Source organism: Amyelois transitella, chromosome 31 (assembly GCF_032362555.1).
Source record: "Amyelois transitella isolate CPQ chromosome 31, ilAmyTran1.1, whole genome shotgun sequence".
NCBI lineage: Eukaryota > Metazoa > Arthropoda > Insecta > Lepidoptera > Pyralidae > Amyelois > Amyelois transitella.
In genome coordinates, this window is record NC_083534.1 from 1,961,671 (window position 1) to 1,980,783 (window position 19,113).

Genomic DNA, 19,113 nt, shown 5'->3' on the forward strand with positions numbered 1-19,113 from the left:
CCATCACTATTTTCTGTCTTTCATTTTCTCGACGGACGACGAGGCGTTCGTTCGATCGTAGTGTGCTCACGTCATCTTTTTACTCGTGTAATGTCTTATTTCTGTGTCCCACATGCTTAGGGGTAACCGAATTAAGAAGAAATCCAAGAATCCCCGCACCAGAAGAAAAGACAGAGCGCTGGTGGACGTAAATGTGAATTAGAAAGTGTGTGAACTGAGTCTTGAGGTGTCTCGTGTCCGGTTTGATCTGGTTCTTGGCAGTTCAAACCGCGAGAAGGGCTCCCTTTCCCTTGTTTATATTATTTACTACTTATTGTGTATAAAAATACTTTTATTTTAACTTTGTGTTACTGCGGTAATTTAGTGAATTAACAAAATGTCGGAGGAATCGTCAGCAGATCGGAATGTCGAAATATGGAAGATCAAGAAACTCATCAAGAGTTTAGAGATGGCAAGAGGGTGAGTTACTTTTCATATTCAATCACGTGTTGGCCAGTGTTTTATGGCATGAAGTTGTGGCTATGTGGATGCCAACAGGGCTGCGTCATTATTCACACATGCGCCGTGATGCATGCGCGTATAACCTTCGCGACACGCGACGTCTGGGTACTTAGCAATGCGCAATGCACTGGCCACAAACAAGCCGTAAATAAAAATTCTTATACCTACATTTTAAAACAAAAACGCTTTCACGCGTTAGTATTGCACGAATCGATTATTTTCGCTGAACAAATCGATTTATGTGCTTAGTCATCCATCATGTTTTGTTACAATGGGTGTTCTAGATTTTTTTTAATGATGACCAAAAATTTGATCCAAGCTTACTACTTCACCCACCACCACATTACTCCCCCATGGCATTTTAATTCTTGAAAAGGTCAATCATTAGACAACATTTCTCTGTTGGTTATTGGCATTATGACAAAGGTCTTTCATTTCTTATTCTGCTAGTATTAAGACAGGTGCCTACTGTATTTCAGTAGGTAGCTTGTGACAAATAAAAAAAAACATACTGATTTGACACATAACCTTTTTCTGGTATTTGAATATCGTTCCATAGACTTTTATTCTAATTGCTAAAGATAGTTTATATAAAGTTTAAGAACAAAAACATACTCTAAAAAGTACAAAACAAGCAATTAGTCTCAGCTGAAACTATTTAGTACAAATTATTAAAAAATACTGACTTCAGTTATAAATAAACAACTTAGTTTTATATGTCATTTTGATAGAGATGTGTTTATATTGAAATAGATATGATGTACATATTGATCCAATACACTGGTCAGACGGAGGTCACTTTGTGTAAAAATCTGACTGACCATCTAGGATCCATGGTCAAAGGCATACCCCAGGCTCCTCACCAGAGTGGTGAGGATGTGTTTAAAGTATAATTGGTTGTATAATTTATCAAACTTGAGGGTTTGAAGCACAATATTGTGACCATGATACCTTAGAAAAGCATAGTCTTATTAGTATTTGTTATGTATTGGCATAGTAATGTAGGTACTTGATAGATAGATAGATAAAATTCATTTATTTGATTTACTACACACAATTTTCAATTGCATATGGAACACAAATTAATTAGGGTGCGAGTTGCAGCAATACAAAAAGGTCACAACTCAACAAATTTATTGCTATAGAGCAATACACTGATTTTCAGTTATGACCTAAGTGCTAGTGCAGGTTAATTTGCACACATAATTAAAAAAAAAAACAAAAACTTGCGTATTTTCTTATAAATAATTTTAAGAAATATGACAGTCATCTTGTTTTTGTTCTTTGCGCCAGCAATCGTTAGCACAATTGCTACTTAGCGTCTTTTATTTACCCTAATTAATAACATTTTCTATTACTTTTTCCATGCAACATACATAAAATTATGCCTCTTTCTCGGAGAGTTAGACAGAGACCTCTATCATTATTTGCCACGATCCCTGCATACTTCTTTCACTTCATCCACTTTTACAACTCCCTTCATGCAAACTTGTTGTTTTCAATTTTTATGCTAATTAGAAATAATTATTCTTTTTGAGAGATGGGCAAGTTACCTCTTTTTTTTATTTGGCGTTATGCTCTTCAGTCTTGTTACATTGAGACCAAAGCTTTCCTCACAATCTCCTGCTATTTTTCTCTGTAGGCAGACTTTCTGGCGCAATCTGACGTGCGTATTCCCACTGCCGATTTTGCATTGATGAGGTTAAGGTGATTGGCACACAGTGTCACAATAGTGACAGGTAATAAGAAATCACTATCATGAATTAACTTAATGAATGTGGCCTTCAAGACATTCAGTTATATCTCTGTCTGTACAAAAATACATCTATTTCTATTGGATGACAAGAGAACCCCAAACGCTCTCTGGGCTCCTCTCTAAACGGGCAAGGAAGAAACTGGGATTAACAGGCAGGAGTCATAAGGATGATGAGAAAACCCATTTCATGATTCCTTCATCTTTCATTACAGGAACGGCACATCAATGATATCCCTGATCATACCGCCCAAGGACCAGATATCCCGGGTGTCCAAAATGTTGGCCGATGAGTTTGGCACAGCCTCCAACATCAAGTCCCGGGTCAACAGGCTGTCCGTGCTCGGTGCCATCACGTCTGTACAGCACAGACTAAAACTGTATACTAAAGGTGAGAGACGTGTACCAAAAATTCTCATCTTTTCTAGTGGGTCACTGTACCCACTAGAAAAGATGAGAATTTTTGGTACACGAAACATAAGTTATGTTATGGGTCACTGTACCCACTAGAAAAGATGAGAATTTTTGGTACACGAAACATAAGTTAAGGCGAAACATAAGTTAAGGTTTAATTTACCTGTACATAAGTACATATTATCACGTGTATATCCCATGCGGGGTGACTTGAGATTCTTTTAGGCGATGGGCTAGCAACCTGTAGCTATTTATATATCAATTCCATAATTAAGCCAAACAGCTGAATGTGGCCTTCTAGTATTTTCTAGTACTGTCAGCTCTTTCTACCCTGTAAGGAATGTGTGAATGTATGTATGAAAATAAGCAATGCACTTCCTGTTAAAAGGTCCCAACATTTCTTCGTTATCTTTCTAACCTTTTCCTTTTCATTCCACATGGAATTCGCACACCGAACATTAATTCTTAAACTCTTAAATTTCAGTCCCTCCAAACGGCCTGGTAATATACTGCGGCACCATAGTCACCGAGGAGGGCAAGGAGAAGAAGGTGAACATTGACTTCGAGCCGTTCAAGCCCATCAACACCTCGCTGTACTTGTGCGACAATAAGTTCCACACTGAGGCCCTGACCGCCCTGTTGGCCGATGACAACAAGTTTGGTTTCATTGTCATGGACGGTAACGGAGCCCTGTTTGGTACGCTTCAGGGGAACACTAGAGAGGTGAGTGGGATTTGACGTAGAGTATCTTTATTATACATACATATAGTCAGTCGTCGATACTCGTTATGGAGGACCATTCATTATGTAGAATTTTATTGTTTATTATAACGCATCCTCAATGCTTTTTATGTGCGCTGCCTTTTTAGTTATGGATTTTTCTTTATATTATGGTTGACTGGAAGAAATCCCATTTGGGATAAGTCCACCATCTTCTAAATCCAATAACTGTTTTTTTAATTTGTTATATTTACATTTTTATGTGCAATAAAGAGTTTACAAACAAACAAACCAATATAAAAAGTTAGTTAAAAAATACCTTTTTATGTTTTTATCTGGAATTCCTTACCAGGTACCCTAGTACAGGTCCTTACCAGGTACTAGCATGCACAGTGCGACGGCTATTTATCACGCCAAAAATTATCGCTTTCCCGTTTCCCTCGTCACGTCATATTAAAAAGCGAAAAGCGGCAAGTTTTTATTCACAAATATTCCACCTTGCAGGTGCTCCACAAATTCACCGTTGACCTGCCGAAGAAGCACGGTCGCGGTGGTCAATCAGCGTTGCGTTTCGCCCGTCTCCGCATGGAGAAGAGACATAATTACGTGAGGAAGGTGGCCGAGGTGGCCACGCAGTTGTTCATCAGCGCTGACAGGCCCAACGTGGCCGGCCTCATCCTGGCAGGTTCCGCTGACTTCAAGACGGAGCTCTCTCAGTCCGACATGTTTGATCCGGTAAGTTTTTGTAGCTGGTTTCTATATTGTTATCTCGTGGAGAAGCCACTATGAAGTGAGGAAGGTGGCTAAATACAAATTGGCACTCCAAAGCTCCATTCCTGATTTTCTTGTTGTGCTCGTCTCAAATAAATAAATTTCAAAAATTTTTCTCTTAATCCACATGATATTGTTTCTCCGCAGCGTCTCCAAGCCAAGATCATCAAGCTGGTGGACGTCTCGTACGGTGGTGAGAACGGTTTCAACCAGGCCATAGAGTTGGCAGCCGAGTCGCTGCAGAACGTTAAATTTATTCAAGAGAAGAAACTGATTGGGCGGTACTTTGATGAGATATCACAGGTGAGTGTGTAATTTCTTGGTTACGTTTGAAAATCTCGACCAATAAAGAGGGGATTGAGAACAATACTCTTTTCGACTAGCTACCTGTCACTATTTGAATCTCAATTCTATCATTGAGCCGTACAGCTGAACGTCTGTTCAAGACCGTTGGCTCTGTCTACCCCGCAAGGGATATATTAATGAATTAATGTTATTTTTTTTTTTAATTTTGCCACTAAAAGTGGTTATATGAAATACATTTTGAACGTTCTCCATTGATGACCAGGACACGGGGAAGTACTGCTTCGGCGTGGACGACACTCTCCGCGCGCTGGAACTGGGCGCCGTGGAGACGCTGATCTGCTGGGAGAACCTGGACATCCAGAGGTGAGGCCGTGTAAATTACACTGGTCAACATAATTTTAACTTTGTCGTGCCACACGGACTTTTTTTATATTTTTTACTTTAATTGGTGATTGTAAGAAAAAATAAAGTCAAAAAAAAATTTGCTAGACAAGGATTTTATTCTGTTGAGTTAATTTAAAATATTAAAAAAAAAAACACAGATCTCTTAAATCATAAGTTATTTTTGTTTTTATAAATGACTTATAATTATTAAGATTAGATTATAATCTAAGATTTTCTTGAATATTTAGTTTCTGGTTGGTCCCTTTTAATTGTCCAGCAGTAATCTGCTAACATATTTGCCAGGTAGGTACCGTAAGTTGACCAATTAGCTAAAATTCATTGCGTTAAATAATACATTTCAAATACCGTTTGTTATATTTCGAAAGTTGATCAATCACCTAGAAAATTGATCAATTAACGATTCTTGCTATTTTCCGGTGACATATACATCTTTTATAAGGAGATAACTCTTGTTTTGGTGGAGTTTAGTGTCTCGTTTAGATGGAGCGTCCTCCTGTTACTACTGTTTTATATTTGTAATATACTCCATTAGTGAACAATAAAGCATTTACGTGCTTACTAATATTATAAACGCGAAAGTTGGCAAAAATTTGGGGATGTGTGTGTGTGTGTCTGTTACTCTTTCACGCAAAAACTATTGAACATATTTTAGTGTAATTGCAGTAATATACCTCAGACATTGGTTTAAAATATTAAGTTAAAATTTATAGAGATTTATTACGGTAATAAACGGAGTATTGTAGTACCTACTACATGAAATGAATTTGTTAAATTTTAATTCCAGATATGTACTGAAATCGCACGCCACCAACCAAGAGACGATCCTCCACCTGACCCCTGAACAAGAGAAGGACAAGTCACACTTTACCGATAAAGAGGTGGGTTAAAATTTTTTTTTTAATATTTCGATTTTTCATTTTTTTTTTACAGTTGTAGGTATCTAATGTTGATGGAATAGGCGGACATTATTGAAACGGGTTATATGTACATATTTATTTTTCTCTTACGTGGCAGACAGAGCCAACTGTCTCGCAAAAACTGAGAGGCCACATTCAGCTGTACGGCTTAATGATGGACTTGAGATTTCAAAGTTCAATAGTGTCAGTTTGCTAGCACATTGCCTAAACGAAGAATCCCAAGCTTATAAGAAAAAAATTCATGATTATTAAAACAAAAATACATATAATCACGTTTATATCCCTTGCGGGGTAGACACGGCCATCAGTTTCGAAAAGACTGATAGGCCATGTTCAGCTATTTGGCTTAATGATAGAATTGAGATTCAAATAGTGACAGGTTGCTAGCCCATCGCCTAAAAGAAGAATCCCAAGTTTATAACCCAATCCCTTAGTTGCCTTTTACGACATCCATGGGAACGAGACGTAGTGTTCCTATTATTTTTGTATTGGTGCCGGGTACCACACGGCTTCACATTAATATGTGCATCAATTTTTATACAGAGCGGAGTGGAACTCGAGCTGGTCGAATGCCAACCGCTTTTGGAGTGGCTCGCGAACAACTACAAGTCCTTCGGAGCCACCCTCGAGATCATCACGGACAAGAGCCAGGAGGGCAGCCAGTTTGTCAGGGGGTTCGGTGGCATTGGGGGTGAGTACGCTTTGATATGGGGGTGCGGTGGGAGAGGAAACTGGAATAAGAGAAGAGAAGAGAGTGTGAATGGGAACGTTGAAATATGTATTCAAGTGATATACGATGTGATAAATAATTCTACTATAAATGCGAAAGTTTGAGTATGTCAGGATGTCGGTATGGATGTTTGTTAGTCTCAAAAACTACTGAACCGATTGCGATGAAATTTGGTTTGTAGGTAGCTGAAAACCCAGAATAATATAAAGGCTACTTTTTATCCCGGAGTTCCCGCGGGATTGATTCCACGCGGACGAAGTCGCGGACGGCCTTAAGTAATAAATATATAAGGGACAAATTACACAAGTCTCGAACTTACTTCGAGGCTAACTCATAGCCTCGAAGTAAGTTCGAGACTTGTGTTACGAGATACTAACTCAACGATACTATATTTTATAATAAATACTTATATAGATAAACATCCAAGACCCAGGCCAATCAGACAAAGTTCTTTTCTCATCAGGCCCTGACTGGGGATATGTAATAAAGATTTTGAATTGAATAAAAAAAGGGAAGATGGAGGTAGACTGAAAAAAGTTAAAAATTTTGACTGAAAATGTTGGAAGAGGAATGTACGAGGAGAACGTACCTTTGTCAAATCGTGGACGTCCTGGCTAAAGGTCCGGTCAAGAATACTCTTAAACTGACTTGAAGAGAATTATGAATGTGAATGAAGCGAAAGGAGTATGCGAATGTACCTTACCTTACCTAAGGTGAGGTCAGAAGTACTCTAAAACAAAAACGAGCTTGCATGAAGGGAGATATGAATGTGGATGAAGTTAAAGAAGTGGTCTTAAGTCAATTATTATAATACATACCTATTTATATATATTTTTTAATCTGTGCCATATTTTTATAATGCTTTTATGCTAATCACTAATTTATTTCTCCCTTTTCCCCCCACTGCTGCTTGGACGCCGTTGGATTAACAAATAACGATGAAACACACGGTAAAAAATAGGCATACTGAGATACAAAGTCGATTTTCAGTCTTTACAGCTCGACGAGCCATTGGACGACGTTGACCTTGACGACTATTAAAAAAAAAATATTAAAAAAAAGAACATAGGGGACTCACACACGATAAGAATTAGGGAACCATATTATTAACGATAGTTTTAAGATGGTGTGGAGGATGCTTAATTTTGTTTTTTTTTTTTTTTACTGAACTAATCTTTAACACACGAGCGGTCGAAACGCGGCGTTTTTTTTTTTTGTGTGTACTTACAACGCAAGTTTACGCTGTCATTGATAAAAACGGTCAGACGTTATTGACGAAGTCTGTTCAATCCGTATTGTACTGTAGGTTTAGATCGTTAGAATGCTGGTCATTTTTATAATATACGCACTGTGATTTTTAAAAACAAGCCCGTGTTTTTCGTGTTTAAAATAAATTGCAAGTTATTGCAACGAATTCGAGGATAAATATTAAGTCAACCGCACAGGGTTCATGTTATTGAAATGCTTGTTTAAATTATAAATAGGTACACATAATATTAATCATTATCGAAAGTTACCACTAAGTAATTAATAAAATCTGCTGATTATCAGTTTCACACATTTTGATTCATGTCAGAAATAATTGGTTTTGGATCAATTTATTCCGATTGCTTAATCATATTTATTACCATTAGCTGGTCTCGAATCAATATAGAATAGAATATATTTATTTCAAAATTGGATACACAGTATCACTTATTGACGTCACATCAGTTAAATCTAATTATAACTGCAACCGCTTCCAAAGTGCATGTGTAGAAGAAGCGGCGGAACAAACTACAATGCAACATTTTCACTCGACGTCAATTTCCAAATATAGATCTCTTAAATCTAAATCGTGTACGAATGCACATTGTCTTTATCATGAGTTAATGTCTTAATTTGATGATATTATAATTAAAAATGTTGTGTGATAAAAAGAAAAGAAACTACTTAAAGAAATAAGACTGTGATGATGTCAGTTCAATATACTTAACGCCATCTTTTGGCACGTATGTGTAATATTTACGATAAATACTTATGCTTTTTAGCGCTGTTTCGTAAATTAGTATAAAAATAGTGAGTAGAGGGCGTGACGTTTTTTTAAACGTGATTATATTTTTTTTTTATCTGAACTAGTATAGTAGATTACAATAAATCTGTGATGTTTCTCACTGAAATTTCATTTTTCAATTAGTGTTTCGCTAGAAAAAAATAATTTAAGATTTCGAACCGGTCACATCACAAGAGTCAAACCGCTAAAGGAGACTATCCACTACACTGTACTATACTATATCATTGTATCGCATGCAATGTAGCAACTTGTGCAGCTGCGCTGTCATACCACGTTTTAACTATATAGCTGACGGTTATGTAAGTTCAGTTTGGGTACATTACTACCACGTTTGTAAGTCGCCATGGCATAATTCGACGGCACGGATTAGTAGAATTCAATTCAATTCAAAAGCATTTATTGCTGACTTACAGATTTACAAATACACATATACAACTGTTATAAACAAAACACATCAGTCTCCATCAGCGTGTCCTTCAGACACAAAGACCTCTTCCAGATCTTTCCACTTTTTCCGGTGCCTTGTGAGTCTCACCCGCAAGGCACCTGCGGTATGTCGTATACTATCTGCCCATCTCCTTCTCTATCGACCTCTCCTTCTCATTGTTCCACATCTTGGGGTCCAGTCATTGTGATCAGATTAGTAAAAACTACCGCCAAATCAAACCTTAATGAGAACACAATAAAATAACGACCTTATTACAAGCACATTGAATTGAAAATGCATAAACCAAGTTACTGCTGTTTCACCCATAATGGAGTGCACTATCATATTTTCACAACACTACAAATTCAATTCAAATTTCGAATTCAAAATTTTTATTCATTATTATATGATACTATTATATATTATTGTTACAAAAATTACATAATTAATACAATACTCCTGCGACGGTGTTACTTATAAAAGTGATAGTAAACATTGGTAAATGACAATTAATGTGATGCGACACGAATGTTTCTAAAGTAGATTTGAACGCAGTTAATTAGGGATTAGTTAATGGGACCATTGTATGAAATTGCTTGATGTCACCTACATGATATTTATTGTATTAGGATTTAAAATAGTGTTAGTATTAGCTAGATTTACGCCGGATATATCAATAATATAATAATATACGGGACAAATTACACAGATTAAGTTAGCCCCAAAGTTAGTTAGAGACTTGTATTATGGGCTACCAACTCAAAGATAAAAGGCATAAAAAATATTGCAAAGAAAAAAGAGATTTCCGTTTTCATTTTACTGATTATCTGAATATTGTACTTTAATTATTTATCAGTAAATAAATTAATAATTTAAAATAATTGATATCTATATAAAAGACTATATTCTCCGCCTCTTATGGCCTGGGACTGGTCCGATTTTCACGAATTTTCTCACCACTTTGTCGGATTATAATTCCACACTTTGGTTTCTATTTTATCTCGTTAACGTCAAACAAGGCTTTCTTACACTGGGAATAGCCGCCAAATATCCGTTTTCGGATCCGCGAATATATCCGGCACATCATTAGTATTAGAAGCTACATACATTGAAACGTAGTGGTTTAATATATAGCTCGACCAGAAACATAGCTTATCTTGAGCTGGAGATAATGCACAAAAAAGGTGTAAGCAAAAAGTAGCTAACGAAGCTATTAAGTAGCCAGTACTCTATCAATATAAATATACTTTATTCTATTAATTCTTATAAAAACAGATTGGTTTATATTTGACAGTAGTACACTTTAGTCAGTTTACTTCATATTATCAATATGACATAACTATTAGGTGTTGCTTTATAAAACACAGAACTAGCGCCCTCTTTGACAAGTCAGCTAAGTTCCTGGTCAAACTAGTTACAATTTAACATAACTTAGTTTTACGTGTGTAATCGTTAAGGCTGCACTATTAAGGGTTCTTGCTATAGTTCTTGCCGCGAGATGGCGTTAATTGTTACTGTCAAAAATGGTACATATGTTGTCGTACTGGTTAGAATTTTTTGTGGGTAGGCGGAGAAATGGATAGTTATTCCGTATAGTTAACATGAGTAAACAGTCTTAATATTAAATGAGTTGCGTACTATGGTGTCATAATTCAGGCGAGATAAATCGCATTTACATTGAAATTCATTGAAAAAAAATATTAAAAAATGAGTTCTACTTTCACAGGAAACGTAGATAATATAGTTAAGGAAGACTTGGGTAGGCATCATTTTTGAGACAGCATCCAAAGAACGCGCGTTTATAATGGAAATGAACAAAATACATATATATACGGGACATATTACACAGATTTAGTTAGCCTCAAAGTACACTGAATGGAACTAAAAGTCTGAATATAAGAAAATTGAAGAAACATTTTTGTTGGTAACTGATAGACAACCCACAATCTACTAATGGCAACCTGAAATTTGACATTTGTGTTTAAAAAATAAAGAATTTTACAAAATTCCCACACGACAAAGCCGCTGGCTGAACTAGTGAAATAATTAAATTAATAATAGTTCCTATATAAATTGAGAGACAAGGAAGCACCATAAGATGAAATTTAAAGCAATACTGTAGTAATATAAAATATATATATATTATATTTGTATAATTATTATTGTGTTTGTCAGTCACAAACGTAGATATCATATATTTGGCATATATGTATGTGTTAAAAAATTTAATATTTCGCATATATATAATAAATATAAGCTTTTTATCTTTATATATTGAAGCATTTTACAATGTTGCAATATATTATGACATATTTGTATTATGCAAAGCGGAAAAATTCTTTATTCCTAAAATAATTGATCTGTAATCGTACCCAAAATGATATTTAATAATTGAAACTGTATTATATTATCATAAAAACTCCATACATACTAGGATACTATTTGAATGTTGTCTTTTTACTACGGTTGGCATGCGGGCATGTCATTATAATTTAGCTAAAACCGCTTTCAAATAAACGCCGCGTTTCGAACGACCGTGTGTGACTGAAAACTTTGCGAGCCTATACTTTCGTTATTTAGCTTTCTCGGGTAGAGGTTTGAATCAATTTTAAACGAGTGAAATCTAATTTTTTTTCATTTTATTATCAATGGGTCATAATCAGCGATTTGTTTAGAGGGGCGAACAGCGGGGCTTATGTAGGACTCTGTTCTTTAATGTTTGAAAACTAATTTACCTGTTAACCGGCAAAGTACTGATTGATTATTTCTATAAATAAATCAATTCCATTAAAATTTAAAATACATAATTATTTAAAAAAAAAACAGCCGGTTTTAATGACGGCGCTGAGACTAATGAATTAAGTTAATATACCAACATGTGTATATCCAAATGATTTCGAAGACATTTTGACAGAGTTATACATAATTTTTAACACCCCGCTTTTCGTCATTTTCCTGCATAATATAAGGTCAAAACAACCAAGCCCGATGTGACCACGACACGAAATGGACAGTGGACCACAGAAAAAGTATGCTCTAAATATACAAAGTTGTACACTTTTCTATGTCGCCCACTGTAATAATAGTTGTAAGCGCGTGTGTGATCATTTTAAAGTAGTATATTTTTATATCATTAATAACTATAACTGTGTGACATAGAATTGAAATTTTTATCATTAAAGCTTTTATTATATTCCAAGAATTTTTTTTTAGGAATGGCAATGTTAAAGGTTTTTATATACCTATGTAGGCAACTTTAAATTGAGGACAGAATAACGGTTTTGGTAGACACAGGTGTTCATGCTTGGGTCTCACGTAGATTTCTATAGATTATCTATCTCAATATGGTCCCATGCTCTGACAAAACTATGCATTTTTCTAAACTGAATATAAACTTAAAAATCAAATATAAGTAACCTTATATATAAATAAAAATAGGTAAAAAAACTTTTTAAGTTAAACGGTTTTATGTTAAACATACATTGCAATGTTTAATATAAATGTACTAAAAACCAAAAAATAATAAAATAGATACAGTCGTGGGAATTATAAACATATGCATAGACTAGACTAAAATAAAACCGTGGGGCACGTCAATTGTCTACAAATTATAGACTTAATGTGCGATAGAAGAATCGTTTAATTCGTCGTTAGGCAGTTGGCCCGCAGACGGTGCGCAAATTACTTACTATTTTGCTGGCTAGCGAGGAATCGTTTCACTGCTCGTAGTTTGTCTTTAATCGACAAAACTTATGATAAAAGTACTACTCGCTCAACATTATGAAACCCTAAAACTCGCTTAATCGAGCTTGCTAACTTGTTTCCACATTCTAGCCCTACTTATCACACGTCCATCGTTGTCGGTTGAACAACTCCCTAATTATAGTGTAACATTACAAAACAAACATTTTAATCAACGATTGTAGACAATTGACGTGCCCCACGGTTTTATTTTAGTCTAGTCTATGCATATGTTTATAATTCCCACGACTGTATCTATTTTATTATTTTTTGGTTTTTAGTACATTTATATTAAACATTGCAATGTATGTTTAACATAAAACCGTTTAACTTAAAAAGTTTTTTTACCTATTTTTATTTTCTAGTTTTTAGTTTTTATTTCGCATTCTGTTTAATTCATTTATTTGTTTTTGTAACGAATAAACTCAAAAACTACTGGACCGATTTGAATGAAATTTAGCACAGGGATAGACTTAACCTTCAGGAGTAACATAGGCTACATTTTATCCCACTGCTTAGATTTTAATTTTGAATAGTAAATTGTATTCTACTTGTTGAGACCTTTCATTTGATACCCATGTTGATGGGATTGATAAAACCTAAGTTATCCGCCATTTTGTAGAGGCCGCCATCTTGGATTTAAATTTTTTATAGTATATTGTATTCTGCTTGTTGAGCCCTTTCATTTGATACCCATATTGATGGGATTAATGAAACCTAAATTATCCGCCATTTTGTAACGGCGGCCATCTTGAATTTATAATGATAATGAATAAACATAATTATATTGTCACCAAAATCCAAAGTGTATACAAAATTTCAGATTAATCGGTTGACAGGAAGAGGGTGAAATTTGAATTACTAAATTTGACCCAAGAATAAATAAAACAAACGGGGTGAGCTAAATAAAACCGTTTAATATTGATTTATTGCACTTCAAAATCTACTATAAGTGGACGAAATCCCATATTTTGCCAGTCAAATATCTGTCAAATAAGCCAATAAGTAATATTTGTTTGTATTTGTTTACTCTATATTTCATGTTATTATGTGTTTTAAGGAATTAAGGAAAATATTGAATTTCTTTCTATTTGACACTAGATTCCATAATTTAGCAAGATATGGATTCTTCTTTTACACAATTCCGCTGTCTTGAGTTAGCTAATTTATATTTTTACAATTTGTAACGAAATCCCTGTCCGAGCCGCGAAGAGACGTTGAGAAGCTAGTGTATGTGTTTTATAAAATTACCCAAAAATGTTGGACTTCGTTGACTAACATGGCAACACTTACACTGTCCCTCAGTCGCGATCGAAACGGTGTTGCCACTTTTGTAGAATTTGCTTTATATTGGGGAAATACATTTAAATTTATGATTTATTTTTAAATTAGATTTCTTACTAATTCAAGTACTTATGTCCTTTTCGCATCGGACAAGATTTTTGTTACATGCAGCATATGAAAATAGGGTTTTAATCGAAAAGAATTGTCGTAGTCTCGGCCTTGTTTGGTGTGACCCGTCTACCAGTAAATGCCTTCAGCAATAGTATACGCCTTATGACGTAGATTTATAACATATAGTACATTATATATATTTAATAGACACGCCGAACACCACTATATACTTTATACTGATACAGAAATATACACAGTATATAGATAAATAACAAGATTTACACAAAAAAAAGAACCTCAAAGACAGACGATCAAACACATTTTTTTCATATAATATATTATAGAATAAATGTATTGTGTAATCACAATATTTATTTCTGTGTCAGTCTCATACATAATATACACACTCGATAAATATATTTACACTGTAAAGGGGAAGCATACATTGTGTCCTGAGGAAATGATGGTTTTAGCTTTGCGATGCTGAAAACAGACGCACAATTCATATGAAATCCAAAAAAATATTGTTTTAAAATCACTTTGAAAATCTTATATATGATAGTGATTAAATGTAATGAATTGCTAGCCACCTGTCACTATTTGAATCTCAATTCTATCGTAAAGCCTAATAGTTGAACGTGGCCTATCAGTCTTTCAAGACTGCGCGCTCTGTCTATCCCGCGAGGGCTATAGACATGATTATTTGAATAATAGATAAACAGTAAAAAAAATATTGAAATTGAAATATGAACAGAAAAATTTAATTTATGAGATTTTAAATTACAATTGAAAGATATTATATTTTTAATGATTACATTTAATAGTCAACAAATTTTGGTAACTAACTTAGCGGAAAAACTTAAAGTATTTTCCAGTTACGTCAGCGCCGAGGACTCTAAAAGGATGTGAATATTGTTTTCATTCACTCTTTAGTTAAAAGTACGGATGAAACTTTTGAACAAAACCAGTTGACAACACTATTTATAGTACACAAATTTAAAAAATACCATAAATAATTACCATTACAACTGTTATTAACGCATAAATGAAAAATGTTTCTAAATGAGGTTTTTAAATCTTAATAGACCAGCCGATTTTTAGCGCGTAATCTCATCCCACTAGTAAAAAATCTTAGTCTTACGATTCAGCAAAAAAAAAACTAAAAAATTTGTTGAACAGATAATCAATTAATTTGGATTTCAATGAGATGTGCATATTTAATACACATTCAACATTAATTTGGCAGAAAATGTATGATTTTTCTAATACTAATTCGGCTTTTATTATCTATAATTGTTAAATATTCAATTATTTTTTGACGAAAAGAAAATTTTATTTATATTTACAATTTTAACTTAGACTTACTCCTACTAGATCCTACTTTTAAACGATTCAATTCTTAGTGTTAAATTTGTTTGGAAAATATGGTTAAAATAGACGTGTATATTGAGGGCCGTAAGATTATTGATAATGTATGCTTTTCTGGTATATATAAAAACGTTTGCAATTGTAAATATTGTGATTATTTTAACATGATGAAATAAAAGGCACAGGCATGACATTGTCATACATGAATATATTTCATGTACCTACATTAAAAAAAAATCTTTTAGATAAAAAAAGGAATAAATGTATAATAATAAGAGATGACACACTGAACTCCACTGCCATGGGCTAGCTAAAATATGTAAACAGCTGTAAATTTCTGAACGTGTCACGCAGAAATTAGCACGTAAATTATAATAACTAATTTTATTATGCATGAAATTCACATGCTCACTAGATGTAGTGTTTTTCAATTTCGAAAACAACTTCGTTGTTTTGACTGGTGTCATGCCTTACCGGTTTATTTTTTCTAATGAAAACATTGCAACACTTAAAACTGCAACAAAGTATAGTACATACTTATTAAAAACGTAAGTAATGTATGTAGGTTTTGTAATGTCGCAATGTGAAATCCCCCTTAATTCCTACATAAAAAATAACAAAAAAAAAAACAAAACTAAATGAACTTTTTAATCTATACCAAATTTGCGAGTTGTAGCTTAAAATGTGTGTTTTTATTTGGAAATCAAATTTTTAGCTTAATATAAACGTATTGACGTAATAGTGTTCACTAAAAGATAAATTATTCGTTTTGAAATATTAGATATTGATTTACAAACACACTAAAATTCACTGAAGTCAAAGGAAAATAACATATCAATTAGGTATTTGCCTTCTCAACTCTATTAATGATACGATACACGATTTATTCTCATGACAACTAGATGCTCCGAATTATTTTACGTAAGTAACTGTATTTTATAATATTTTGAATTAGGATTTTAGTTTTTTTTTGTGACGAACTTTCATAAAAGGGATAAATGTGGACTAATCCCTTAATCATAAAAAAAAGGTTTTTATCATTGTGTTCAAAATGTCAAAATCATATATTCAAACCATGTCTTTGCAGTAAATAAATAAATATAAACGGGTCAAATTACACAGATTGAGTTAGCTTTGAGTTTAGTTCGAGACTTTTGTTACGAGATACTAACCCAACGATGCGATAACGATATTAAACTCATTTCCGAATTTAATACGAGTATTAATTGGGATTACAAGAAAAACCGTGAATACAGTAAGAGTTTAGAGTCATATGAAACTGTTTTACGCCTAAGAACGTTTCGTCGACATAATTTCTGATCATCATCGACATATTGCCAACACGACTTTTCATCTATGAGCGATTCGTCGACAGTACATCGTTCATTATGTCGACGAATATAAAGTTATTTCGGCTGAACCGAAAGGTCGAAAATAATTTCGTCTAACCGTTTATAGGTCAAAAGACCGCCGAGGAAAATGGTTTTAGTGAAACTAAAGTCTTAACGTCACTGCGTACCACATAACACAACATACTAATTACAATCTATCTATCTATAATCTGAATTCTATCTTAAAGCCAAATAGCTGAACGTGGCCTATCAGTCTTTACAAGACTGTTGGCTCTGTCTACCCCGCAAGGGATATAGAGGTGATTATTTGTATGTATGTATGTACTAATTATAACATTTTTCCCCCTAACATGCTTGCTTTGTGGAACCGAGGTAATTTATAATATTTGCATTTTATTCTTGGAATGATTTTAAACTTCTTATTTTGTTCTGCTATGCTCTGTTTAGACAAATTTTGACAAATATGTGTGACAATTTTGACATGAATGATGATTGTATGATCTGTGCATGTTACTGATTTAATTATTTTTACTTTTAAATTAATCTACATAAAGTATATTATCTGTTTTGTTCATTAGTATTTATAAAAATCTTTAGTTTGTGTGGTTAATCTTTCAAGCTTGTCCCTTTTATTACAGTGAGGATAATTTTTTTTTATAGTGACGTGTGGTTCCTGGCACCATTACAAAAAACTGACCACTCCATCTCTTTCCCAAGGGTGTCGTAAAAGGCGACTAAAGGATAGGCTAATAAACTTGGGATTCCTCTTTTAGGCGATGGGCTAGCAACCTGTCACTATTTGAATCTCAATTCTATCACTAAGCCAAACAGCTGAGCGTGGCCTATCAGTCTTTTCAAGACTGGTGGCTCGTGTCTACCCCGCTAGGGATATAGACGTGATCATATGTATGTGTATGTATGTATGTTTGTGTATACAGACATGTAGTGTAGATGCTAATAAATCGTGTTGTATTTTTCAGGCCTTCTCCGATACAAAGTGGACTTCCAATCCATGCAGCTGGACGACGAGGAGATCGACAATTTGTACGACGTCGACGACTATTAGATGTCGCGGAGAAGAAATCGCACGATTAGTCGCAAATCGCTCGCCGCTCGGCGTCGAAGAAAATGTTATAAGAATAGCTTGTATTTACAATGTTTCTATTGGTCTCTGTATAACGATTTGTGGTTAAGCAACGTGTATATGACAGAACGCGTTTGTCGTCGCGACCGCACGGTGATTAACTCGCGTTTATTATAGCGTTTATATCGTTTGGCGCTGTGGAACGTGGACTTTACATATACAATCACGACAAATAATATTTTCGCTATGACCAGATTGGTCCATTTGCTTATAACATTTTATGTAACAAAGCACTTTTGTACCTATACATTTCACCATATTTTTTTTTGTTTTTGTTATTTATAATATGTTAGAAAACAATATGATTTGCACATAAATAAACTTGTAAATTCACTATTCTTATTTGATAAAATCTTAATGATCGACCGATTTGTTGGTAGACTAGTCGGAATCTCTGAACACCTTTATACCGTGTCGTAGATTTTGATACACATAGTTGTTGAATGTGGGGTTATCGTTTATGTTAAATCACAAATATATTTTTTTGTCAGTTATTTTTTTCGCGAATTGGCATAATTATATGAGATCTTAATATTTTAGTGTATAGTTACATATATAGCGCAATTGTTAGTTAAGGGCACTGGTGGATAGTCTTGAATCTTTGCACGCATAACGTCTTAAAGGAAAAGCTGTTTTCATCCAACATTTGGAATCAATTTCAATATATAACAGACTGATGCTTCACTCCGGTCGAGCGAGTAGAGTCAACTCGAACTAACACAAATAGTATATTTCTATCCTGCTCTCACTTTTCTATCTCTTTCTGGCTATCCTGCTTTTAATTATCTATCTCTGTCACTCCTAGAATGGTCTCTCTGTCACTCCTAAAATGGTTCTCAACATACGCGTGATATTCTGTGCCTTATATTGACATTAAGAATCCTGTCTTTCCCACTCGTCCCACTGAATTGACCCATGATATTACAAATGAGACGATTTTGTCCCAGTAATCTCTTCGGTCTGGTGACACTAAGTGACACGCCTCTTTCTCGGAGGGGTAGGCAGAGACATCTTGACACGTGTATTAAGAAATTTACGCCTACTTATATCCGTTGTTGTATACTATAGATAAGGGGTTATTTTCACAAACAGCAGTTTAACACGTTATGCTTGCAA

At 34.3% G+C, this 19,113-nt stretch overlaps 1 protein-coding gene across 1 annotated transcript; it reads left to right on the forward strand.

The window, feature by feature from the left end:
* Positions 1–3: 3 nt before the first annotated feature.
* LOC106137528 (eukaryotic peptide chain release factor subunit 1) lies at positions 4–18,491 on the forward strand. The gene is made up of 9 exons (XM_013338373.2): positions 4–459; positions 2,470–2,645; positions 3,153–3,391; positions 3,893–4,123; positions 4,307–4,462; positions 4,728–4,828; positions 5,655–5,748; positions 6,331–6,478; positions 17,834–18,491. Exons 1-9 carry the CDS (start codon positions 377–379, stop codon positions 17,917–17,919), a joined length of 1,314 nt encoding a protein of 437 aa, XP_013193827.1. The 5' UTR covers positions 4–376; the 3' UTR covers positions 17,920–18,491.
* The last annotated feature ends 622 nt before the right edge of the window (positions 18,492–19,113 follow it).